This window comes from Oenanthe melanoleuca, chromosome 1 (assembly GCF_029582105.1).
Source record: "Oenanthe melanoleuca isolate GR-GAL-2019-014 chromosome 1, OMel1.0, whole genome shotgun sequence".
In the NCBI taxonomy this organism is placed as follows: Eukaryota; Metazoa; Chordata; class Aves; order Passeriformes; family Muscicapidae; genus Oenanthe; species Oenanthe melanoleuca.
The window spans coordinates 45,478,344-45,506,330 of NC_079333.1; the positions used below are offsets into that span (position 1 = coordinate 45,478,344).

The 27,987-nt window shown below is 39.1% G+C and overlaps 1 protein-coding gene across 2 annotated transcripts in view; it reads right to left on the reverse strand.

Moving 5' to 3' along the window:
* USP12 (ubiquitin specific peptidase 12) overlaps positions 1-20,617 on the reverse strand; it is a 31,587-nt gene extending 10,970 nt beyond the window's left edge. Inside the window, exons 1-4 of one of the 2 annotated variants that reach the window (XM_056496353.1) lie at positions 20,348-20,617; positions 9,475-9,555; positions 4,468-4,681; positions 1,285-1,511 (exon numbers count right to left, since the gene is read on the reverse strand). In XM_056496353.1, the coding sequence (XP_056352328.1) occupies positions 1,285-1,511; positions 4,468-4,681; positions 9,475-9,555; positions 20,348-20,395 (570 nt within the window). In that variant the 5' untranslated portion in view covers positions 20,396-20,617. Of the gene's footprint in view, positions 1-1,284; positions 1,512-4,467; positions 4,682-9,474; positions 9,557-20,347 lie in introns of those variants that run through there. The other variant, XM_056496361.1, reaches the window with a different exon arrangement.
* Between the last annotated feature and the right edge of the window lie 7,370 nt (positions 20,618-27,987).

Genomic DNA, 27,987 nt, shown 5'->3' on the forward strand with positions numbered 1-27,987 from the left:
CAGTATTAGTAGAATTCTCAAAATTATGACAGGCCTGATAACTATTAAAATATGCTGGCAAAGAGCATATCAGTGTTTTAAAATTCTATTTTAAATGGTACCTAGATGGTACCTAGATCAAAATCCTGACAACAGTAATCATAATGCCACAGTGAGGAAAGGTAATGATGCCAGTTGTGTCAAAAGACTTAGGCTAAATTCATGTTTCAAGAAAAAAAAAGACAGCTCAAGAACTAGAAGAGAAGCAACTGACAGTTGCCAAGAAATATTTATTAGCGAGGGGAAATCTGCCAGAAAAAAATATGGCAGTGTGGAATCAGAACCTAAATTACTCATAGTCTGCAGTTACATTAGAAGTGACATTATGAAGCTCTTTTCTTTGAAATAAAAGAGATGGGTATTTCTAGAAGACTGAGAAAATTACATGTGAAATATACAGATTTGATTAATTCCTTCTTTCCAACGTCATGCTGACATAGTTGCCTTATATAATTAAGTTTAAGAAAATTGGTAGGAAGAATCATACAGAAACCACAGTCATTTAGCTTTTTTACAATCTCTAAGGAATAGACCATGACAGAATTACTGTAATTTTCAAATTGTGCTGCTTTTACCCTTTCTCAAGCTGGTAAAATCCAATTTTAAGTTTTTAGGAAATACATTCTCTCTCTTATTATAGAACTTTTCACAAAATATTGTAGTATAGCATACTCAGAGAAAGAGTTTATTTCTCAGAGTATAATATTAGAAGAATTCCTGTTGACAGACATTCAGGAAAGGATTACTTTCCATGGACATGAAGGTATGTATTTTGAGAATCCCAGTCTACTATCAAAGTGCCAAAATCCAACCATTTAATATCTTGACTTCAGTGGCCTTAAATTTAAAAAACAAGGAATCCACGGAAACTGATTCATAATACTTATTTATGAGATGTATCACTAAGCATGACATAAAGTTTCTAAGACATTAAATTTGAGAAGAATCTCACACCCTCAAATCACAGACTTTATTTTGTTTAAGAATACACCACTTTGAATTTTCTGATCTAAATGTTGAATGCGATTATGACCACACTGACAAAAAATCCAATTTGGCATTTTCCTAATATTGATCAAATGTCTTTTGCTACAATTCATGCTTCAGCTGCTGGAATGCTCTCTCTAATGAAGAAAAATCGCAAATATTCACACAAAGATAAGGATTACTGAGGAAAGAAATTAATTTAATATCTTGGTCTGCTGGGATAAATGGATCATGTCTACAGAGCACATGAAAACTTACAGTTTCACAGGTAAGACATCTGGTTTCATTAGTTAATGTTCCCTGAAAGATTTCATGCACCCAGGTGGGGTCTGGGGGGCTGCTGTTCTCACTGTCCACGTTGCCATTGGGCAGGCGCCCGTTCTGCTTCTCCTGCTTTCTCTCCTCTTGCAAGATGTCTGCGATTGTATTCAACAGGTAGTTTAGGAACTCGTGTGCATCCTGCTGCATGTAGTTATCAAAAAGTTCTGTGAGACAAAACAGAAGGTTTACTAATTGAACAGTTAGTGCTACACTACAGAAAGGTTTTTATAGGGTCAGATTTCAAAACCAGTCCCTTATTCCACATCTCGAATCATTCACGGCAATACAACACCAACCCAAAATGCCTACTTGATAAATTAAGCCAAAAAAATAGGGGGTGGGAAGGGGGGACAGCAAGTCAGCACTGACAGAAATCACTCAGCTGATTGGAATTACCAGAAAACTGAAGCATACTGAAAGCAAACCAGGACACAATTCAATGGCCTAAACACAGGTGTACGTGGAGAGCCACCTGTATTGGTATAGGTCATCCTGCCCAGCCTCCAGATGCCACTGGATCTCCTACAGAGGCCATGCTATCTCTGCCAAGCTTAGGTCAGTGTCTTGGGTAACAGAGATTTATCAAGTTACTCCTTTTCTCTCTGACCAGGAATTGCTAAGAGGAAATTCACCTGCCTATTTAGAAAGCATTCTCTATCCCCATCTAATACCATACATCTTTTAAGGCACAATTACTTCACTTCGCTGGCAGTCCAAGAATGTTCTAAGAGACAGGTCTTCAGTTTACAGGGGTGAATAGATGAATGAAAAAGATACTCAGTGATGTTCAAGCTTTGAAATGCATACAGAGACTACAGGGAAGCTTTACAGTCATTCACCTGATGGCATCCAGGAATAAACTTCAAATAGAAAAAAAAGGTCAAGGGTTATTAGCTAAGTAGAGAAACCCTGATGCTAATCTAGGTCATTTGGAGAGGTTAAGTAGTGCAATAGGTCAGGCAAGAGTATGAACCATGTAGTTTATTTAATGATCTACTACACCATTTTTGAGATGAGTGAGCTCAATCTAGCCAATTGCAAGGCCTTTATTTAATCAAGTAAATCAAGGCAGAGTGAGAGCTACAAGTCTCTCGAGGTAAAAGACTTTAGAGGTTCTTCCCAGTGTAGTATCACTGGCCGGTCAGGGCTATGTGCCCAGTCAGTAATAAGCATTAACTACAGCAAAGTGAAAGCTACAGATTGTTCATTGTACAATTAGAACTTTATGCAAATGTAACAGTACACCTCCCCTGACTTCAAGCCAGCTGCTGCTTCCCAAGCAATTAAACGTCAAGGTCATTAATTGAGAAACATAGAATTGCTTGGGTTAGAAGAGATCTTAAAGATCATTGAGCTCCAACTCCTCTGCTCTGGACAAGGACCTTCCAACAAGACCAAGTTGCTCAAAGCCCCATCCAACCTGGCTTTGGACACTTCCAGGAATGGGACATCCAAAGTTTCTTTGGGCAACCTGTTCCAGTACCTCACCACCATCACAGCTGAGAATTTTTTCTAATATCTAATTTAAACCTGACCTCTTTCAGTTTAAAGCCATTCCCCCTTTTCCTGTCACTACAAGCCCTTGTGAAAAGCTCCTCTCCAGTTCAGAGATGTATAATAATTGCATGTTGTATTCAGACATTGCAAATAAAGATGGAATAGCAACTTTGTAGTCTGGAATACATTACGTCCTCAGTGATCACCCTGGTATTGCTGGATACTGACTGAAGAGACTACATTGGTGGTGCACACTAACCTGGCTCTTTAAGGCTCAAAATTATATACCTTTATAATGAGTAGTTAATAGCATATATGATATGATATCCTTGTACTTGCAGCCTGAATGTAGCTATTTACTTGTAGAAAAAGTGAGAACATCATCATTAAAAGAGACCCAAAAAGACATGGGCTGAACTTCCACATCTGACTTCTCTACTGAAGGTTTTCCAATTTCCCTGCTCTGCGAAGTATTTTAGTGGCATAATTACGCATTAAAAAGAACACCCTCTATAATGAACTTAATGGCTCCTGTGGTTTGCTTTCTGCTTTCCATCTGAGTGATTCTCTGCATTTGTTATAATGAACTGTTTCTGTAAATGTATCAAACACAAGCACACTCGAGGATACGTGCCAAAGAAGGGAATGAGTTTTCTACTCTGCACAGGCAAGTGATTGTACAGCACCCAAGAGCTTTTTTTTAACAGTATCATTACAGCTCATGGAGTGCATTTGCTGGAAGAGCCATGTCAAACTAGGAATGTCATCATAATATTTTATTTCTTATTCTTACTATAGAGATAGTCATCATACCATTTAAATGCTTTTTCAGTCTGCCTTCATAGCCTTGGAAAGGCTGCAACAGTATGAACATATCTATTGCAGCAGTGTTAAGTATTGTATGTACTCACAGTTTATTTAAATATAGTAATTACTACTTAAGGAAAAAAAAGTAGTATTTTTATAAAAATGCCTCCAAATTGAATAGCTTCATTTATACTTTAACATCAAATAATTTTCTAAAACATTCTGACCAATTAGCCCTGCAGATAAGAAACAAGAAATGCGAAAAATCCAGAAATCTCTTGAAATTTAGAAAAATGATGACACTTAAAAAAATTTCCAAAACCATTTAGTGGTTTTAAAAGTAGGCCAGTCAAGTTATATATTGCATAAATTCTAAATAAATTTTAAAAGGTGAGGGGTTTTAATCTAGGTTCTTACGGGCAAGTCTTTCCACAGACTCAGTTTGGGAGACTGATTCCTCCATTCAATTTTTTTTTTTTTTTAACAAAGAACAAAGGTTTTACAGTGAATTTTGATTATGAATATTAAACTCCCAAAGAAACAAAACTAGAAAGCAATTTCATAAGCAGCCAGTGACAATATGACAATGCACTTTAGCTCTATATGAAGAGAGAGAGACAAGGATTCTCTCTCAAAACTGCTCCAGGGTTACACCCTTGTCCTGGGGCCAGCTCTTGTTTATACAAGCACCAAGAGCACTTTCTATATAGGTACTCTACAGAGCACAAATGTATGGGTATTCCACTATGTCAGCTTCACAATTAAAACATAGTTGCTAGAATTATCACACAAGAAAAAGAAAAAAAAAAAAGTTACCATTTTCTTTTCGTAATCTTGTTATAAATTTCTTGGGAGGTATTACTCCAACTTTTTTCTTCTGGGTGGCTATACTGTGGAAGAGATCAGCTAAGCATGTAAGGAGATTCTCTTTTTTCCTTGGCTGACTCTTGTATGCTAAGACTTTGTCTCGAAATGGTCGACAAAAATAAAGTGCCTGGAGAACTGAATTGCAGTAGCACGTATTCCCAAACTACAAAATAAGAGAGAGAGCTGTGAGTTTGCATTGTATTACTGTAGAGAGGTAAAATTAATCCCAAGGTATAAGAGAGTGCATAAGCAGGAGCCAACTTTCTGCAAGTCGTTTCTTCCCAACTTTAAGGTAGAAAAACGTACTGATGTTGCACAAAGGATTACCAAGTACTCAGCATGTAAATGCATGAAAAGCCTATGCTGATTTGAACAATACTATTTAATTTTGTCTCACTTAAAATTCAACTTATTGCTAATATTTTACATCTATTTGGATTAAGATGTTCAAAAAATACCCCCATTGTCACAACTCCCAAAATATGCTCAGGTAAAATTATCTGTCTACCACACATCAGTCACAACAGCAGTAAACATGCACAGCATGAGCTTGTACTGTGAAGAAATCAGGTTGAAAATGGAGAGCATTCTCTACTCATACACTTCAGGAATGAGATTCTTCAAATCTTTACAGCTGTCATCAAAGTCTGAAATAACTACTTTGACCTGCTCCTACATTTTCAGCTCTCCTTCCAGGGTGACATGATTTGTTTAAGGAAACTCCTGAATGCCAATGTTACATGGCCTGCTTAGGATTCAAAACCATGACAATTGGTAGCTTGAAATCAAGACTGCAGGGAAAAGAGAACAGAACTGGGATGTGCACACTTTGAAGGAGACAAGCCACAGGACTGGAAGAGGAAAGCAGAATCAGCAAGAAAAGCATCCATAACCCACATTGCACCAGGACACCCCAGGTGGGACACTCCAGATGCCTCCCTTCCTCAGACTCCTTTAGGCACCTGAGGTCACTGACACCACCTCCAGCTCACTGCAAACGTCCCCACCACACCTATGGAGGCATTGTGAGACATCAATGGATAAAGCATTTCTAATTTTATGCTGCTATTTTGACTTTATCCATTGACTCCTCCATTATCCAACACTGAAAATGTGAGAAAAATCTTTACCCTCAGCAAGTAGCCCAACCTTTCAGCTGCAGTCATGCAACCTGCAAATTGAAGCATGTACCTACTACACATATTCTGCAAAACATGGAAATAACATTCAGATTTATGTTATACAGAGATAGCAGCATATACAGAAAGCAAATTCTGAGATTTTATCATTGTGATGGGGAGACTTACATAGCAAAGACTGCCTTTAGAGTTATTTTTAGAGCAGGTTCCTTCAATAGAGGAAAAGAATGAAAATCTTTCACATCCTAGGAATAACAGGGAAGTAGCTACTTTTTGCTCTTTCCCAGTTAAGACAAACAAGAGCACCATGCAATTTAATTACAAAATTTAAGTATTCATTACTTTCCTTTATTTTAAACTAATGAAATATGAAGAACTACCTTCTAAATAACCAAGACACACTCAAAGAATAAGTAAGAAGCATATTTTAAAAAATATTAAGATGCCATTAAGGTATCCATATTAAAAAGTGATTAATTTAATGTCCATTATTTTTCTTTATTTAAGCTAGGAAAATGCTTATATTAGCTTCTTTGAGGTCCAAATCTGCAAATAAGTCAAAGAACTTAAGAGGAAAACTGGGGCTTTTTACCTTAAAGGAAGCTGATAAAATCATACAGTATCTTCTGTCAAAACATTTAACATTGTAAGCTAACTATTTATGAGCTTATACTTCGAAACAGCCATTAAAAGGGAACTGCATTAAATTGTTAAGAAAGTTCTTAGAATTTAATCAAATTGGAAAATTGCTAAAATTTCTACAGCAAGTGTCAAAAGATGAAAAACAAGCAAATTCGAATTTTCATAAGATTCCAATTTTAAAAAGGAGCCGTCTGATGATAAATTAATTAGAATGGCAACCATGTGGTGAGAGACAAAGAAAATATGAAGACCTCAGAACACTGAACAAAATTCAGATTAATTTAATATGAATGTATGTTAACCTACATGCCTGTGAGTATGAAATAAAAGCAGGCAGACTTAAATTCATTAAAGGCTTTCTTCATCCAGATTCAGAAACACAGCAGGCAACAGAAGAATGTCTGAAAGCAAACCCCTGAAGAAAATTTAATTAGTTCACATTTGTTTTATCACTAAAGCATCAGTCTTTATCACTTCAAAAGTCAAAATATTTTTAAAATAAATGCTAAATGTACTAAACAACAAGTAGGGAAATGGCTGGGAGGTTTCTAGACTATGCAAATACTCAATTTGATAAATGAACAAGTGCCAGTCTTACAGCTTACTCTTCTGATGCATGTACAACTGGGAAGAAATGTGGTTGTTGAACCCCATTCAACAAAGAGATTTCAAGAAGTTAGATGTGTCTGGAGCACTGTCTTTGAGCAGCTCTAAGGTTCCTCCCAGCTCTGAGGCACTGGCAGCTCTACCAAATTTTCACTGTTGCAATGGGCCATTCTGGTGAATAGGATTTCTCCAAAACACATGGATCCACTGCAAGAGACTGAATGACCAAACCTTCTGCTCTAGAAATCTGGTAAACTGCTGAAGAGTTCCAAGAGCAGCTCTCTGAGATTAAAAATCTAATTTCATCCTCACTGGATAAAATGATTGATTTAATCTGTGAAGCACATAGATTTGAATTGTTTGCATTACTGCACTGAAGAGGGAAAGAAGAGTGATAAGAAGACTTGATGTTCATGGATGCCCATAAGCATGGGGCATCACACTCCTAATGCTTTCACCTTACTTATTTCCTGCTGATTTAGTGAATGATATTGTCCCTTCAAGTCTAAGCTGAATTTTCCATTCCCATCAACCATCTGGTCTTCCATATGCTTTCCATAATTGCTCTTTCTTAAGTCTTCTTTTACCTCTCAAATTGCTCCTTCAGCACACCCTCTGAACAATCCCTAGATTCTACCACAAAACTGGAAAAGAGGTAAGACAGTGCTTCTGCCTCCTCTTCTTTTATGCTACCTCTGAATAAATTGACAGCTCTCTATTTCAGGATTGTCATATTTATCTAAAATGCTTTTCTGTATGCCTGACACCTCAAATGGCCACCTATCACACAGTTAGAAGAAAACTACTGACTTCCACATTATTTCTCTTTTTCCCACTACTCTGGAGAAAGTTAGGACAAATCAATTAAGAAATCAGAAAAACTTAGCAGCAAATGTTAATGAACCTCTAGGAGATTCACTTCTTGCAACTGCTACAAAAAAATTAGAGAAATCAATTAAGGCAAAATTTGTGATTTCTATTGCTTCTCAATCTAATAGTACTAATTTATTGTGTAATTATCTAGTATTTCTTTTCATTATAATTATCTCTGCCACTCCTTTGAGTCATTAACCATAGTTTGTTACTTTCAGTTTTCCTGGCAGATTTACATGCTACAAGTTTATTACACATTTATGGTGTGTACCTGCTGTGTTAGTAAACACAACCTGCAGAACAGATCTGAACACCATTCAGGCATCAACATCACTGAATTCCCTTGGTCAACCACTGTACATGAAAACCAGCACCAGTGTGCCATAAATGTAATGAGATCACATTTTATGATTTGTTACAATTCAAAGAATTTTAGTCCATACAATGTTATTGTTTAAAGCTAAAATAAGAAAATTCCTGTAGTAGACAGAAAATTAAAAGCACTCTGATATATGTATCTGCCTGTCTCTTATGTGTATGTTGAGGGCAATGACAAGTATCCCCTCAAATTTCTCTCCCTCTTGAGAACAAAAGCCAGAATTTGTTGATCTTCATGACATATTGGGAAGATTACTGAACCTTGTCTTAAGGGTACAAAATTTCAAGATTAGGGTGTACAATACAATTCCAATGTTAACTCTTAAATCCTCCCTGGACTTGGACGAGAAATTAGGAAAACAGTTTATCTGGCAACAGAGAAATACATTTGCAAAAACCTGTCATTGGAAAAATGGAAAGCCTAAGCTCAGCTGCAGAAGTGACAGTATTAACAGTGAAATACCTGTCTCAGCTTTCATGAGAAGGAAAAGAAATCAGTTAAATTTAAGTGATGGTGTTTTGAGATGCATGAAAGTCAGTTTATCAGTGTTTACTGACCCCACAGTGCATGCTCAGGTTGCAGACTCTGGAACCAGGTCGGTGCTAAGCACCTGGAGGTAGAGACATATTACAGTACCAGGACAACATTCAAATAATCGGTTTCATTAAGAAAAAGCAAGACAATAGCTCTTGTTAAATCAACCTGCTTTAACTACTGAAGTTTCTGAAGCCAAATAAAGAAAATAATTTAATATTTCATGTCAGTATAATGCAATTTCTAACTTTTCATCAAAGATACACTTTTCATCAGTAATATCAGAAATTAAAGTTTAAACCATTCCTTAAAACTAATTATTGATTCAAACAACCCAGTATATTTTTTCTGCTTTCCTCTTTGGGCTCTGGTATTTTTTTAGATCTTAATATAAACAGCAGATATAAATACCTTATAGCATCACAGTCTCACAATTGTTTTTTCTTTTAATGTATTTATTTTACTTTACTGGCATATTATGAACAACAAGTTACATATTTTAAATAGCCTTCTTTAAGATTTACAAATTTTAATAATATGAAAGTGATGTAAAAATTACCCTACAACTAAGAAAATGAAATAAAAGTATTCAATAGAGAGCCCATTTCAACAATTCAGGAGCATATTTCAACAAATACACTAAATACTGAAACACATTTCAATAGTATGAATATTCAGTGATTATATTTTTCAGGATTTTAAGTATTCATTCAATCCCAGTCCTGAAGTTTAACCAATCCATTCCTGTCCTTTTAAAGCAGTAAGTTACAGTCTGAAACTCACATTAACCAAACCAAAATAGTGCTCATTGACTGGAAATTGTTCCGGACCAATCTCTTTCTCCAAAGCTGAGGCATTGGCGCCCTAGAAAAAAAACACAGAAGCAGCAAAATATTAGTGTGGAAACAGCGAAAGCAGCTGAGGAAAAAAAAGATTTTCAGCAAGGATAAACAATCAAAACCAACTAACCATCCATAAAAAACCCTGCAAAACACTTGATTACAACTAAAAATTACCTTAGAGATGTTTCCAAAGATGCGCTGTTTAAAATCTCAGAGTTATATAATTTTCGTGTATTTTCATGCAATTACACTGTTTAGATGTTCTGTACTTATTATTTCCAGAATTGAATTACTTTAATAACTCTTGCACTAATACAGGATGCAAAGCAGGTCATGCAAGGCTAACTGGCGAGCTCCTTCTAACAAGTGTAATTTTCATACTGTAAAGTACATTCCAGAAAAAGCTAAGAGATGCAGATTGTTCATAGGAAGCAACAAGACTGGTCTGTCTCACTTACACTGAAAATATAAGTTGTTCAAAGTGCTTTGCTAAATACCTTGAACTTTGTAAAACTAGAAGAAAAAGCAGTACAGCTAGTGATGGTGTGCATTACAAATGCTGCAGCCTTTGCCCGAAACATCTGCTGGGTCTGATCCTCACAAAACAGACAATGTTACTTTGGTTACTATGTGGCTGTCGATTGAACTGGTGCAGTCAACACTGGGTTTCAAAGAAAAGTGTTGTTTACTTTTTCATTTAGAGACAGAAAAACTTGTATGCTGGAAAACTCAAGAGAACAAAAAAAAAGAAGAAAAAACCAAAACAACCCTAGCATTGGATGAGCTCTTACACTGATTGCTTTTAGAGAAATGGAAATGTACACAACCTTTTGCACTCAACAAAACTGATATCTGTATATCTGTATCTATCTATATATATCCTCAATGAGACTAATACATGAGCATGAATATTCCAGTAGGTCTAAGTGCAGCTAAAATAGAGCATAATATACAGCAAAGAACCTTAAAACCAGATGCAATTCCATCCCAACAAATTCATTCTTTACACCAAAGATATAGCAAATAGCCATTACATAGGATATTGCAACAGTTAAATTAAATCAAAATAATGGACTGCACTAAAAAAAAGCATGCAGGATTGCACAGATTTATGGCAGACAGGGAGCAGTGGAGCTGTATCAAAATGTATACAATTAAAATGAAACGATGATATGGTATCTGCCATAGTACTGCAGAACTTCACACGAATTACCTTAGCAGTTCTGAAACTGGCAGCACGTGCTCAAAGGCCCATCACGAGGCAACAACTTGAAGCAGAATTTTTAGTAGAAATTGGAATGGAATGGAATGGAATGGAATGGAATGGAATGGAATGGAATGGAATGGAATGGAATGGAATGGAATGGAATGGAATGGAATGGGAGACAGGAAAACTCCAACAACACAGCTCTGCTTCATTCACAGTCTAGCTCCAGCTGCTTTCATCAGAAACATTCCCTCCAATTACCCAGTTTGATAAAGTCTCTCCTTTACTGGGGATTTAGCTGCAGGGCTTATTACTTTAGAAGGTGTTCTCCAATGGAGATTATAGGGGTGAGGAAAAGGGGTAAAAACTCTCATTTAAGATGAAAGCACTCTGTAACTCTGAATATTTAGTTTTGCAGCCTTGTTTAAATGCAGCCACAAGCTCCAGCAAGGTGAGTAGTACAAATAAACTAGGAAAAAGAAGGAACTGTGGGGGCCTTTTATGCTATTATTAAAATCACTACTTCTTTAAAAATAAAATCAAGAGTGGGTTTAAGTAAATTCTTCTCTCTTTTCGAAGCTAGGGTGGAGTAGCTGCTTTATTCCATTTTTGAAAGGAAAATACTGTGATATAAACATTGATGTTTCTGTACAGACCTGAACACTGTATTTAGTTTTCTAGCCCAATAAAGACCTGACTTGGCAATAAGAAAGACATGCTGAGATACTACAAGATCGTCACGGTCTGCTTGATTATTTAAAGATGCTTCATTCAAGGCTCAGACTTTCACATGATTTCAAAGCATGGCATCATCTATGTTTAAATGCAGTTGTTTATGAATGTTAGGACAAACCAGCACGGATGTTTTATACCAACATAAAACCCCTTGAGCTACTCAAGACTTGGCTTTACAGCTCTCTTTTTGTCTGTCATAAAAGATGCTATCTCTCCCTCCAAAGTAATCACTTATACTGTGCACAGGGTATTGGTTGCAAAGAGAAGAACACAGGAAGAGTACACTAAAATGCCTGTTCACAACTGACCCATAAAAGTAATTTTAAAATTTAATTATCCCTTGCTTCAAAGTGTTTCCCAGTCATGATTACAGTCCACATTATCAGGCCTAGCTGACTCTTCCATTATGCAAATACAGATGCAGGGAGGAAGCACTGTACTGTATCATCCCTTGGACATAAGGACAGAAGAGGGTTAAGGCAGAAGTAGAATGCCTCTCTTTTCATCAGCTAAGCTGGAGTTACTGGACTTGGGAACTACACTTGGGAAACTTCAGGCTGCTGTATGGTGTGGAGTAGAGAATTTATTCCTCTGCCGCTTAACTGGGATCCCCAGGGAAAATCCCCAGATAAAACTCTTTTTTGGGGGGCTTACTTAATAACATATACAACAGGTGGTCAGTCTCCACACTGCAACCTGGCTTTGATATGCACAGGGGACAGAAAGGAACATGACTAAGCTTGGTCAGCACATCCACCTCCAATTTCTCTTATCCTGAGGGGAAGCACACATGGTCATTATCCAGAAATGAGAAGCAACAGAGGCACAGCAGAAGTCCAAGAAGGTGATAACACTGGGATTTACTAGCTTTTTGCATCATATCAGTGTAAAAGCTATACAGCTACACAACCAAGCACTGCCTTACAATAACCCCCTTCCAGCACAGAGATAATGGTACAGGCATAGAGAATACTCACTTCCTTTAGTTGATGAAATACAGCTTTGCAGTGGAAAGTTCAACAGCTAAGGTTTCACAACATGAAATCAAGATTTGCTTTTTATCTGTTACTGAAAGTTATCTTGGAAACAGCATTAAACTATCAATGATTACACAAAAACCTTCACAAACCTAGTGAAAGCTAGGTGTAAAACCGAACTACTGCAGATTGCATCCTTCAAAATGGTAAGTCATGTAACCTTTATTTAATCATGTTCAAATCAGTTGCTTTATTTAATCATGTCCAAATCAGAACATCAATTGCTTTATCTCCTCTATCAAGTTAAAGAAAAAAACTATACTATTGAATTTACAAATCTCAAATGCTAAATTCGTAATGAAGAGATAAGAATCTGTGTTTGCACGGAAGTCCCTTAATTTTCTCACCTTTATTTTTAAAAGAGCTTGAGTTTTGTACACTTTTGTAACACTAACTAGATGAGGGTTTTATTTCAGTTTAGTAGAATCAAAGCCCAGGAAATACAGTGGAATAGGAAGGTGTATTATCTTTGAAATGTGTATAGTTGTATTTTCCTGATTTTAATGTTTTACAAATATACATCATCCCAAATTTCTAAAATAAACTAAAAAGCCCACTGATGCCATACGTTTCAATGGAAAAGGGTGGGAAAAAAAACAAAGCACAGACAAACATGGATGCTTTTGTTTGTTTAGTTTTACACTTGCTGAAACAACATCATTAAATGCCATTTATTTTTGCCTTTTCTCACAGCCTCAGAGGCCACACTTGTGTTGTTACATGTTGAACTAGTCCTTCTGAGACACACCAACAGCTGACACAGGGATAAGATAACTGGAGCCAATCTGTAAAACAAATCAGTTGGTGCTTAGGATCTGACATACACACCTTGGGTTTCAAAACATTCTTGCCAGATTAGTTATAGACTGGTTTTGTGACTGAACACCAGCTGCAGCTGATTTGTGTTGTCTGATGCAGTTTCCTCCAAAAGTCATCTAATTTTTGCACTCCAAAATGTAAACCAAAGCACGGTAAATTGGGATGCCATCCTACATTAAAAACACTGTCTAAAAACATGTCAGCAAGCAGGCAAACAATTGCAGTTTTAACGTGTCCTACCTTGTCATTAGCATCCAACCTAGCAGGCAGAATTTCCCTTACAAAGTCTTGATTCATAACCAGTCTAACATGCTTGGAAGCTTACACACCTTACTGGCCTGGGATAGGGGGTTTGATCTATCCCTCTCTAGAATAAAGAAGTTGATAGCTTGGTGGGTCATATTTTCAGTTGTTTTAACAGCTTTACCCTCTAGTTTGACTAAGCCGTAAATTTCCTGAGTAAAATCCGAATTTCACCTTTAGAACAAATTTCTTGTCTGAAAACTTATTTGTCCTGAAGGTCCATTTCTCCCTTCACACGTGCACTGTGCTAATCCTTCCCCACGATGCTCTCCACCTCACTCAAGAAGCAACACTGGAACAACACTGATTAAAGGTGACTCAAATAACTAAACTATGTTGCACAGGTATATGTAAGCCAAATTTTTTAAACATGACCTTAGCTATAGGTAAATAAACAATACCACCACACAACACAGAACTATTACTCTTTCTAGTGACAGAAGGGCATTACAAGTAAAAGGGAAACTCAGTAATCAGGAATAACAGTGTTCCTGAACAAGTGTAAAATTAATGGAATTATTTATAATTTGCAAAAATAAATCTCAGTACAGAATAACTCACCAGTGCTTTCACTTCTATTTTTTTTTTTTTTTTGGTATCCATTAGAAGATTCTTCCTTGTCTGTGCCACTAGTGAAGGCAAATAGAATTTCACAGCCCAATGCACTAATTAATGCACTGTGACTGAAGGAATTCTCTGTTAAAGAAGAAATGCAGAATTGTACTCTTCCAGGTACGTTTTATCAGTATATGTGAATTCATACATTTCTGCATACTCATATGAATCAGGGTTAAGAGCAAAGAGAACAGCTATCTTAAATCAGCTTATATTTGTCACTTCAGTTGCAACCAAAACTGAAACACAATTCTTTTGATACTGTTTCAGTCAGGAAGCAGCAGCAAAATATGAGTGGGATTCAATAATCCTTGATGTTCATTTCTTTGCAAAAGAATATGCATTATTAATACATTAAATATTTTGATAGTTTCAGTTAATGCTTTCTAAATACATCCAAATAGTGTTATTTTATTAATCAGTCTAAGACATAGTCCTGCATACTCTTACCATGTGCAGCTAAGACAAAAGATTTTTTGAGTTTGAAGTAAAAAAAAAAAAATACAACACCTCTGCCTGGGTAAGGAACATTACACCAAAGCACAAATTCTCTTCACATTTGGTATGCCTACCAAACCCATCTTTTCAAGCCCCACTGAACATTCACAATGTATTTTCCTTCACAGCAACTAGATATGGTTGCACTTCCTTGTATATGTCAAGTGTATGATGGCATATACTTTTGAATACTCAAGTCAAAGACAAGTTAATATTTCAGAAAAATTAGACTCACCTAACTACCCAAAATGCAGGGACAGTGAGGAGACACGGTTGCTTAATTCTTGTTTTTGATAAATTGCATCCTGTGGTGTGTTTCATATGCTTCTATTACTTACACAATTCCATTTTCAGAAAACAAATATATTGCTTTTATAACTTCCCATTTTCATGGAATCATAAAATGAATTTGATTTTATAAAAGATGGCGAAAATGTTTTCTTATTCTGGCCTACTTACATTAATATAACCTTCTGGTTTTACACTACAGAAAAGATCTAGATTCTTTTTTTCCTCAAGATCAGATAGATCTTACTGAAATAAATCATTTGTTAAAAGCATTTTACTTTGGCAATCTTCCTAAGCTACAAAAACAGAAGTTACCCCTTAAACAGGGCTTTTGTACACCTCTCCCCCTCAAGAAATTTGAAGAGAAAAGCTCCTTTTGCCACATTTTTCATTCCTAGAAGTTTTAATGCAAATTACTTGCTTCAGGAATGTAAAAAGCAAATACAAAGACAACATAACTGACCAATCTAAATATTCAAGGGTTGTCCAGTAATGGGATCGATTATTCCCACTGACACAGCTAAAAATTCTGCTGCCAAGACTAGAGTCCAAATTCATATTCCATTGTTTCTTTGTGCTTAGAAACGTGCAAGATGAATATATGCACATGTGAGGGTAAAAAGAAAATGGAACACATAAATAAAATCATTCAAATAAGTAATACATCAACTAAACAATTCCCTGTGCTGGTATTTATACCAGCTTCACAACTTTACGTAACTTGGAGAATATTTTCTTTGTGTTTCATATTTGACAAATGTTTTATGTTAGAGTCAAATTCCTATTTTGATGAAAACCGAAAACAAATTTCTCTAAATTAATTAGTATACTTAATAGTGCCACAAACCCAGTATTCTAAAGACCAAAAACAAATATTCATCTTTTATTACCATATTGTAGCATATCACAGCTGGGAAAATGATGATGATAAATGCTTGAATCTTAGTGATATGTCTGTCATCGAAGTGTCCTGATAAGAACTCCAACAGAGAGTGAACTTCCCCACTGTGGTGTAAGCTCCTACCCCACCTGCCTAACACATACTTCTCCAAATCTCCTGTGCTTGCAACAGAGCCACCACAGCAGAACACATGCCTGAGCACTGCAGTCCACGGAGCACGGCAGATCCAGGTCATCGTGCCAGAGTGAAATGCAGTGGCTGAGACACAGCACATGTTCCTGCTTGCCAGCTGTGCTACACAAGCAAGTCAGACAGCTGGATAAAGGAATGCCACAACACTGCTGATTCCTCTGTGTTACTTTAGTCCTTTCCTTCTCTGCTGGCTTTTTTCTGTCACCTCCTCATTTTGAAGCTGTTTTCCCATAACTTTTCTTTCCTTGCTGTAATTCAATTCTCATTTCTTCCAGCATGGATCTTCTGTATACTTTTCTGTAGAATCTGTTAACCTGATCATCAATTAATGTTTAAGTATTATAATTTGTGCTTCAGAGGAGATAGTGCAATTAGAAGGAACAGGATTGAGTACACCACAACCATTGCTGGCTGGCTGCAGACTCTGGCAAACAACAATTTACATTAAGTGCAGATTTCACAATCAGGTTTGAAACCCTTTTGTAAACAAACTATTTCTGAAGCATTAAGAAAGTCCAAAAATACACACTTCTCTCATAGTCAGTTAGAAAATTTTCCTGCAATTGAGAGTTTTTATAAAGCTACTCTGTTATGACATTCAAGGTAGGTGCACTTCAACCTTGCCTCAGCTGGGCACTTCCAGGGTCTATTTCCTCTAAGATGTCTTATGAACTCTAGTACCTCTGAAACATTTTCACCCTTGTGAAATGTGACTGAAATGGGCAAAAGGGTGCTGGTGACAGTGCCCCTCAGAGGAGGCAGGCAGGAAAAGGACAATAGCCATCCATTCAGCATGACTCTACATGTCTTAATCCTTTCAAAAACAGAACAAAAATTTGGATTGTAAGATAAGCAGAGGTGCTCATGCAGAACACACTGTTACATCACACAATCAACATCTAACCACAAACTATGTATTTTATGTCAGTGCTGGGGGGCTGAAACAATCACTGAAGACATTCAGTGACAGACCTTACAATACATAGACAAATATAGACAATACATAGACAAACACCCAAAACATGAAGATTTTGATGTCTAAAGCTACAGCTTCTAGATTACCATCGTTTTAAAATACCATCACATCAGGTTGTGCCAACATCATCAACCACTTTCTAGGTTGAAAACAAGTACTACTACCACCACAACTTCCTTGTGCGTGTCTGAGACTGACACCTTGGAGGCTTTTCATAGCTTTTAAGCTACAAATGTAACTTCTATCTTCTCTTTGCTTCAGCTACTCAAAGACTTGATGCCTTTTGACTGCTGGCAAGTGTTTCCTGGATTCTAGACAACAGAAGCAGAAGTACTAGATGCAATCTGTGAGTATAGCATGGGGCACATGTTCATTGCAGTTAGGCTAGGTTACTTTACCCCTCCTCAGCCAGGCATAAAAATCCCATATAGTTCAGTCAAATAAGACTTTGATTGCTGTTTTACTCATGGAGGGTAAAGACCAAGTTCTAGTTTTACTGCAGACTTTAAAATTATTTTAAAAAGCAGACCACACAATTTTAACCTCATCCATTTTGCAACAAGAACAGTAGCTAAAGCACTCAAGGGCAAAGGTATTTTCAGTGCTTTTCCACAATCTCCAGCCTTGTAATTAAGACTTTCTACAGCACAAGAAAGCATGTGAATGGTGATATAGAGCAAAGAATTTTAAGGAAGCTGAAAGGCAATGCAACACTAGGACACATTACTGCAGAAAGAGCTCTGTTAACATTGGTGTGAACACTGGGGTATAGATCAATGAACTAATGCAGCATACACAAAGGTACCAACCAACACAGATAGGATGTCCTCTTGGAAAATCATCCCCAAAAGAGACCACAGATAAACTAAACATACTGGTTATCACTCTTCACTGTACACACACAACCTGCCCATACTGTAAAACATAATATACTGTTTTATAATACTCGAGGCTTGAACAAGGGTGAGATGCATAAAATACAAATGGATCAGCAGAAGCAAATCTTGAATTCAGATTTAAAAAAAGAAGTCATGAACACAGAACTGCAATGGACGAGTTTCTTCAATATAGTTCTAGACTGCTCTGTTACAGATTCTAAGTATGCATGCATGCTCAGTTTGTGTAGGCACAAACTGCCTCTTGACAAAAATTGCCTGTTACTGCTTTTACACTCAGTAATCACAAGTAGACATAGAACAGCTGAGAGTTCTTGTAAGAGGCATGGGAAAAGGCAAGAAAAACTTGTAAGAATTCTTAGGTAGTTGTCTGGCACCTTGATAAAGTGTGTTGACACAAAGCAGCATTGCCAGAAAAAAAAATAGCATTACTCGGCAATTATCATATTCTTCAATTTTGTAAAACATATGCTTACATGTAAGTATTTGACTCTTGTTAGAATTAAAAAGGACTGCCTCACCTCAACCACATGATTCTGAACACCACCACAGCAAATAACAAGTGCTCCTTCACATCATCTTTACAGATATATTTTTAAGCACAATCTTATATTAACTGCTGGAAAGCACTTACAGCTGGTATCCTATGCTAGGTGTCCAATTCACAGTACTATTAAAGCTCACAGATCAGAAAAGCCCAGCAAAAATCCTATGCCTGGAGTTTATCCACCTCAGGGCACATGAGTGATTGGACAGATGATATCTAATTGCCATCAGAATTTCAGCTTTATGGATACAGACACTTTAGTTACCAATAAGAAAAATTTTAGTTTAAAATCTTGTTTCAGGATTGACCTAAATCTCAGTGACATAACATCATTCCTAATAAATATACATATAGAATAATCTTAAACTATCTGCTTGTCCAGAACTTTGGTTTGTGTGCAGTCCAGAAGCAGAGCAGTGAGGTCTCACACTTGACCCACATCAAGAGGCCAGCACTGAATTTATGCTGACACAAAGGCCAGCGGCCAGCTCTGGGTGAAAAGATGTCAGCCAGAATTGCAATAAAGATTGTTCCCTGAGCTGGGGCAATCACACTGATTCCTCAATAACCCAAAACCTTCCTTCAGAGAATGGAAACTCCTGAAGCACATGGTACATGTCCTACAAATCTGGCCACATAAAGATGTCAGTATGACCCCTGGTAACTACACAGCTGATAAATTCAAGAAGTCAGACTCTTCCAATTCCAAACTAGAACATGTCATCTCCCATGTCAAAAAAACCCCCCATTATTCTAGTGACCAAACACCACCTGAGCAATCCCATCCTATGGGCTTACAGATATTCATTCAAAATTCTCACAGGCCACCTCTGAAATATCTGTTTGAGACACTAAAGCCTCTTTGCAGCAAGATTTATGAAAACCATAAATCAGTTTCCAATAACATGAAACGTAAGCATTTCCCACTGTTTGATGTTATGAGACATTATAATGGCAATCCAGCAAATTAAGAGTAGATGACAGAGTGTTCTTCCCCTTACTCATCTCATCCCTTCCCCCGTGGAAACGGATTTGGTAACAAGAACTTTCACATGGCCATGGAGTAGGTAGAAGAGAGCACAAATATAAGAACTTCTGCTATGAACCACCAGCACATCTCTTCCACGACAAGCAGTAACTTCTACTGACTAAGGGATATTTCCTTCCTTAAACTCATCACTCCTCCATCAGCGAATCTACGGAGCTCCCCACCCCTCTTTAAAACAACCCAAGAGAGCTTTATTACATCTGCGCTTCTGCTTGCGGCTCTAATTCATCACGCGAGAGAGAGTAATGAGAAAGCAATCCCAGGGAGAAGGCTCCTGTCGGGACCTGGACGGACGCACAGCAGCCGGATCGCAGGGATGGGATGAGATGCCCGCACGTGTCCCGCCCGCCGACGGGCGATTCCAGCCCCAGCCCAGGAGCGCAGGGACGCTACCGAGCGCGTCGGGAGGAGGAGGGCGCTTCCAGAAACCCGACCGTAACCACCACACGCCTGCAATAGGCAGCCCCGCACCGGGGGCGATGCCGCGGAGCGCTGTCCCCACTTTGGGGAAGGCAGCTCGGTCCCGCCGCGCTGCAGCCCCGTCCGCAGCCGGGACCCCGCTCCGCAGCCCGCCCAGCCCAACCCCCTCGGCGCCGCATCCAGGCTGAGTCTCCCAAAGCCGATTAACCCCGCTCCGCTCCCGCCGCCCACGGCAGCGCTCCCGGCCCCTCCGCGCCCCCGCCCGGCCTCCCCCGCACCGCCGCCCGCGCCCCACCCCCGGCGAGCCGGCACAGCCCCGGCCCCCCGCTCACCATGGTACAGATGGAGGCGATTTTGGAGACTGTCATTAGGATTTCCATCCGCCCAGCGCCATCTTCCGCCCAATCACAGCGCCGAGCCGAGCGGAGCCGGGCCGGGCCGGGCGGGAGCAGGAGGGGAAGGGAAAGGAGGGAGGCGGCGAAGGAAGGCAGGCGGCGGGGGCAGCCCCCGGCCCCGCCAGCGCGGGGCCCACGGCCGGGCGCGCAGCTCCCAGCGCCGCCGCGCAGCCCCGCTCCCGCCGCCGCGCCCGCGGCTCCCAGCGATCCCGCCCCGCTCGGCAGGCACAGCCCGGCCCCGCCTCCCGCCGGGTCAGCGCCCGGCTCCCGCCCGCCCCTCAGCCCGCCCCGCCCGGCAGGCACAGCCCGGCCCCGCCTCCCGCCGGGTCAGCGCCCGGCTCCCGCCCGCCCCTCAGCCCGCCCCGCCCCGCCCGGCACGGCCCCGCCTCCCGCCGGGTCAGCGCCCGGCTCCCGCCCGCCCCTCAGCCCGCCCCGCCCCGCCCGGCACGGCACGGCCCCGCCTCCCGCCGGGTCAGCGCCCGGCTCCCGCCCGCCCCTCAGCCCGCCCCGCCCCGCCCGGCGCGGCACGGCCCCGCCTCCCGCCGGGTCAGCGCCCGGCTCCCGCCCGCCCCTCAGCCCGCCCCGCCCCGCCCGGCACGACACGGCCCCGCCTGGCGCAGAGGGAACCGACGAGTGGCCCGAGAGTTTGTACAGAGTCGTCGGATCGTCAAGGGTGGAAGACATCCCTAAGATCTTCAGTACAGCCCAGCACTGCGGCCCCTAAACCACATCACCCAACGCCAGCTCGAAACGCCTCTTAAAACACCTCCACCACCTCCCTGGGCATCCTACTCCAACACCTGACCGCAGAATCCCAGGATGGGTTCATCAGGCTGAAAGGGATCACAGTGCCCCAGCCTCAGACATCTGGGAAAATAAAGCTGATGTGTAGAGTAGTCATACCAGGTAATTGAGGCACCTACTTGAGAAAGAGCTTAGCCGTGTTGCTTGTCTGAGGATTGCAAGAAGAAATCTGGATGACGTGTTCAATATGTTGATACCTGCACTAAAGAAGCACAGAGCTAGCCAAGATATCTGCCACCCTGTCTTTTTTCATACACAGGAAAAATCTAGTAGATCGAGATGAGTCATTATTAAGAACAATGTCAATGCACACAAGGTCTTGATCATAAATACATCTATTCACTGTAAAAAAAAAAAAGGTTTTTAATATATATAACTTTAACTCATTACAGTTTCTACAATCTTCAGAAGTAAATGTTCTTTAGCAACTAAGTGTATGGAATAGTAGATTTTCCTTTACCTGAGACATAGAGAATATGACTTTAGAAAGTATTATAAATGAACTCTACTGGAACCTCAAATATCCTGAAATATCACATAAAACCACTTTATATGATACCTGTCATCTAGAATTGTATATTTCAAAAGTATAGTAGCTGAGAAAATGAACACCTCTTGGATGACTACATTCTGAAACTGTTGCCACAGAAACCATGGGGGAGGACAGCATCAGGGGAATGAAAAAGAATAGAAATAAAAGTGGTGGATTGGCCACTTTTGAGCAAGAAAAGCAAGAATGGGTATTTAGCAGGATAGACATGGCAAACCTTCAGATATGCAGCAGTTCATGTACTGAAATACATTTGCTGCCAGAAACTTCTCTAAAACATTTCCTTACAGTATTAATCAGACCCACCACAATAGATATTCCTCTATCATCCAGAGTAGACCAAATTTCCAAACATGACATGAAAAAAATAAGGCAGTGTGCTGTCTCCCTGAAGCAGAAAAGCATAAAAAGCAATTGCACTGTTGAAGAAGCTGATACCGTTATCTGGGAAATAATTCAGTTTGGAACCAATTACGTGGCATCAAGTGGAACCGTACAGGCCAGAAAATACCGCAGGAAATTTTGAAAGGCACTCAGCTGCAAAGTCAGAGATTGCCTAGAAGTTTCTTCCTGCCCATAAATTAGAGAAAGAAGGTGAAATATACTTATTGGGAAGTGCTCTTTCTGTCTCTAGTTCCAAGAGTTATTTTGGAGTTATTTCAGTTATTATTGGATTACATTTCAAAGAGCGTGGAGAATGTATGGCTGTGCTGGCCTGTATCTGGCAGGTGTGGGCAATCGTGGTTGGAGACTAAGCAGAGCAGCTGGGAAGATGCTAAATTAGTAACATACTGAGAGATTGATTTTGCTCCGTGTAAACTGAGTTGCTGTGTATAAGCAAACTGAACTCACACCATATAGAATGAGGGGAATACAGAAACACTTTCTATATGATCAACCATTAAATTAGAGTAAAATATGAGGAAATGAGGAATAGAATTGAAAATCATCCTGTAATTGTCATCATCAAGCCCTTTGGAGCAACTGAAATTATTAAAAAAATAAGTATATTTGGTGAGGTAAAGAAAAATAAGGTGGGTAGGCCAGGACTTTGCATGTGTTTGTGTATGCTTGAGGCTACAGAGCTTTGAAAACAGAATGACTGTAATTCATATAGATCAGCACAGTAACTGACCTAGTCTGAGAAAATATATCAGTCATGTCTTATATCGCTGCCTGACAGAAGGCAACCAGAGCATCAGCCAATCCGCTGAGGAGAACTTTAATAAGAAATAAAGAAGTTTCTTGATCACAAACCATGGGTTTGAGGATAATTTTAGCCTGTCTGATATCTGCTGCAAGTATAACACATTAGGATGAAAGCAATCAAGGAGCTTTCTGGAAGGCATCAAGGATAACTTCTTGATTGTGGCTGAGCCACCCAGGAGTGTTTTGCAGCTGGATCTGCTCTTCACTACCAAGAAGAAACTAGGGGATGTAGTAATCAATCCCTTGGTTATCAAAGCCTGGGCTGTAGTGACTGAGGAGTGGAGTACATGATCCCGGTGCAGGCCAGGGAAGGAGAGCAGGAAATTATCAACACCAGACTTAGAGGATCAGGCAAGTTTATTCAGAAAACTGGTAGATGGGATGCCATGAACAGCAGCACTGAAGGATAAAGTTACTCAGGAAAGTCGGCAGGAGAGTGCCAAGATCCTAACAGTGGGAAAAACAAATAGAGGTGTTAGTATTTTCAGCACTAAGAAAGCAAAATTGATATGCTGTCAAGACAGAAAGAGTTACTAAATGAAAAATTAAATTCAGTCTGGGGTTATTGTAAAATCTGCATTGTTTGGTAAATTCATCCCATTCAGATATGTTATATTTCATATAACATATATTTCATAAGTAGAGTTACTTAAAAATATAGTGAGCAGGTCACATCTGCAGAGATGATGGGCTTTGTTGTGCAGAGCAGTGACTGAAAAGAAATTTAGAGTGTCCTTGTTGTCAAAAGCATGCTGAGAAATTATTTGAGGTAAGAGAAAATTCTTTGTATAGAGAGATTTAAAGAACTTGACTGTGAAGGTATCGACAATGATCTTTAATCTTGCACGGTGAGAGGCATAAGACAAAAAATACCTATAAACTGAAATGAAACAAATTTTAATTATAAATGGCACACATTTTTTAACAGTGGAAGACATTAATGGTTGAAATATGCTGCCAAGAGAAATGGCACCTACAGTATCTCCTAAGGGCTTCACTAAAGAATGGATTATTTTCTAACAGAGGTACATCAGTTGAATAGGTAGAATTATTTCCCTCCCTGAAAATCTCTCAGAGCATGAAGCTATGATTATTGCATAGCATTTGTACTACCCCAACATCTAAGAATACAAGTCAGAGGCCACAGCACTTTGCCTCCTCAGTCAATCTGTGAGACACTAAAAGAAAACCTCATTCTATCTTCTGAAGAACTTACATTCCAAATGTACAGACACACAGAGGAGCAAAGGGAGAATAAAACAAGGGTAAGCTACTGCTGCTTAACCTGTGCCTCTCCTTGTTTCATAATCTTATGGTTTGGCAAGCGCCCAGCTTATTCTAGGCTGTGTGGGTAGGTTGGCTTCAGAAACTGAAGAGTCGGCATGGTACAGGTGTGTTTGTGCCTGCATCATCCATCTGTGACTATAGATGGTATTGCTGAATTTGGGGCACATCAGGTTTTCATTAATGTTGCTTGACAGCAGAATTGGTCCCAGCCAGTCAAACCACCAGCTGGTCGGACATTTGATGCATTACCTGCATGCAGACATACCACACCTGTTGTTGGGCTATTGTAGAGTGACTGCAAGAGCATACTATAATAGGATTATTCAGGTTGGACAGGACCTCTAGAGCTCTTCAGTCCAACCTTCTGCTCCTAGCAGAGTCAGATCTGAGGCCAGAGCAGGTTGCTTTGTGTATATGGCTGTTAGGGACATGGGCTAGTGTGGACTTGGCAATGATAGGAAAACGCGTGGATTTGATTTTAAGGGTTTTTTTCCACCCTCAATGGTTCTATAGTTCTGTATACCTCCACTTGTTCCAGAAACTCTTAAATTTGGATCCAGACATAATAGTGGGGGTGGCAGGGGGCAGTTTGTCCTTTCAAGAAAGGCGTCTGAATTTACCACCTGTATTTTCATTGACTCATATCCCAGTGAAGGTCATCCACCATTCTCGTGATAGATTAACCAGCCTTGCTATGGAAATTTATCTTACTTTGTGGACAATGGGTGTCCCAGGATTTGAGCTATGAGGCAGTAGAGAGTAAGAAGACATAAAGGAAATTTTCCCCAACTTGTATCTCATAATTCCAAGAAAACCTGGTGCTGCATAAATTATACAGAACTGGAATCTTAACATATTATGAAAATTTAAATTGGATCTTTCTGGGGAACTGAAGAGACAACAGGAAATATATTTAGAAAATAATATTATCAAACTATCTTGTACTGGTTGACAGATAAGTGAAACATCTGTATTAGTAAGTTATTTTTGTAAATTACGTTGAGAGTACATTTTCAGAAAATACAACTATTTTCATAACAGTTGTACATGCTCTCTGCCAGCCATGACATGGGTGGTGGTAAACAAGCTGAATATGGGAAGATCTGAGCAAGTAGTTAGACAACTGATACATTTTATTCATAGATTCAAAAGCATGAGTTGTCTTAGTTGTAATCATAAGCAAGATATGAACAAATTATTATCATAGGAAAGTACATAAACTGTACAAATTATGATGTATAATTGTACTATAGATAAATATTATTTTATTTTCAGTAGATCTCACAATATTTTACAAAGAGGTGTGAGGAATAATTAGATCAAATCTGTTAAGAAAATAGATTAGACAAGTGCTCTCTGGCAGGGTAAAATTTGCTCATGATGATTTTTCCCTTTTATTCATTTTAGAAGATCAAAGATTTCCTCAGTAAGGGTGTTGAGTTTTGTTAGTTTTTTGCTGGTTTGTGGTTTTGGTGGGTTTGGTTTGTTTTATTTTTTTTTTTCTTTTTAAACAAAGGGTAATATCTCTTTCTTGCTGAGTTCACACATGGAGATATTTTGATACTTTGATTTTCACAGCTCAGCTGATACTGGGCATCTTGCCATATATATATAGCTGGCAAACAATTAATCTGCTATACAAGGATAACCAGCATCTGAGAAGTTAAAATGGAAAATAAAAAATGTCATGCTACTAAACTGAATAAAATTTTTACAAATATAAAATATACATCAGTTAAGAGAGATTTCCAATGGACTGTAAAATATAAGAATTTAGTTTTGTTGAAAATAACAGTAGATTTCTAACTGTTACCACTGTTTGAGTCTTTAGGCTTCTAAAAAAAGGTGGAATTCTAACTGGAAATATAGTTAGAATTTGTAGAAAAATAGTCCATTTATAAAATGGTAACTCTTTTGAAAGATGCTATTGTATTCTGCAAGAGAAGTGTGCATAGCTTGGGTCTTGGTGATCATGACACAAAAGGACGTGGGGTAGGCACAAAAATAACTGTGTGCTTTTTTACACTGTTTTGAACAGAATCTTTTGAATAAATAGGGTCACGAGTACATTTAAAAAGAAGGGGGGGAAATATTGTAATTAAATGCTTTCAATAATGGAAACTTTTTAAAAATTAATGGCTTTGATCCTTGAACGAGGCACTCGAGATGCCATTGTTTCAGTAACTCCAGTATCATCTTAGTCTGAAACTTTGGGAGTCAGTGACAGTGTCTAACACTAACTTGGAAAATCCATTATTAGAGCTAAGAAGTGCAAGATGCTCCCTCAGTTTCTGTGTTCTCTACCAGAATACCAAGCAACGCTTCCCGTTGCAGTCAGCAAGGTTTTATTTTTGTGATCTGCGCAGCAGTTTCCCAAAAGCAAGATTAGCTGTCATGGAATAACAACAGTGACGCACCATCTGACAACAGGCAGCCTCCAGGTAAAGACTTTGTATCGTTACAGTCTCCCCCACTAATCAGTTCTCTACAGTACCAAATTACAAAGGAGGCTAAGGAGGAATATGCACACCAGCGTGGAGATAGACATGCAGTAGGAAAAAATATCCAACAAGACGTAGGGAAAAAATACAGGAAACTGCTTTGTGGAGATAATAAATTTGTTAAAGAGCATTTACTGTTAATAGCCTGTGTCTTTCATGACACTAACAGGGGGTGAATTACTCTTGTTTTAATTGAAACATATGTCACAGCAATATTTTGTGCTTCCGCTGATCTAAAGCTATTGTTCAAGTCCTTGTTGCAATCAGTTCTCAAACAATGCTCTCTTTGTCAGCAGTACAGAAGCAGAATGATTTTGATTTCTTCTCTTGCAAGATTGATACCATGGAGAACCCACAGTTCCCCCCTGTACTTGCAGATGGTCAGTTAAATACTCCCATCTGGTCACACTTGGTTTTTTTTCTGGTAATACTTATTTTTTTTCTAAAAACAAAGCTAAATAAAACCCCAAAAACAAGTAAACAAAAAAGGAAAACCAAACAAAGAAAAAAACCAAACCCACCAACCATAAGCAGCAGAACTAATAAAGCTCCTTTTCATACAGTTTGTGCCCCATGTCCTTATACTGCAGTAATCCAAGCATCACCTCTTTGTCCTGTATGCTCTCATTTCCTCCTTCCATTTCCCCTGCAATTTCCTTCTCTCTCTCTGCAGCACTTATTGCCATTTGCCCTGTGGGAACTTTTCCTTGTTTTTTCCCTTCATGTGCCTCTCTCCCCTGGGTAAGTTGCATCGACCTATATGCTGATTAGCTCACATTGTTATTTTGCATATTTCAGGAAGGATTCCACAGCATTTCACAAATATTAATTAATTGATTCTTAACAATAACCCTGCTCCATATATATGCTATTATTCCTATTACATAGATGGGAAAGTTGGTCTACTTTACCCTCGGTTGGTCAAAGTTTGGTCAAGTTTATCCTTTCCTAATTCTCTGTTTCACTTTTCCTTGACTGACCATTAATTTGTTCTTTTCTGGCTGCAGTTTTTGTTCAGAGCTGTTATTGTTGTCTCATTGACTGGGGTTGTCAGAGTGTAGCCAACTCTCATTATTTTATCGCAAGCCTTGTGATATTTGATAGCTCCCTGCAACCACAGCTCCTGGGATCAGGTGATGAGGATTACTTGAGAAATTCACCTTGTGATAACAAGTTTATGGCTCAATCAGCTAGAAAGCTGGAAAATGATGGCAGGACTGAAAATG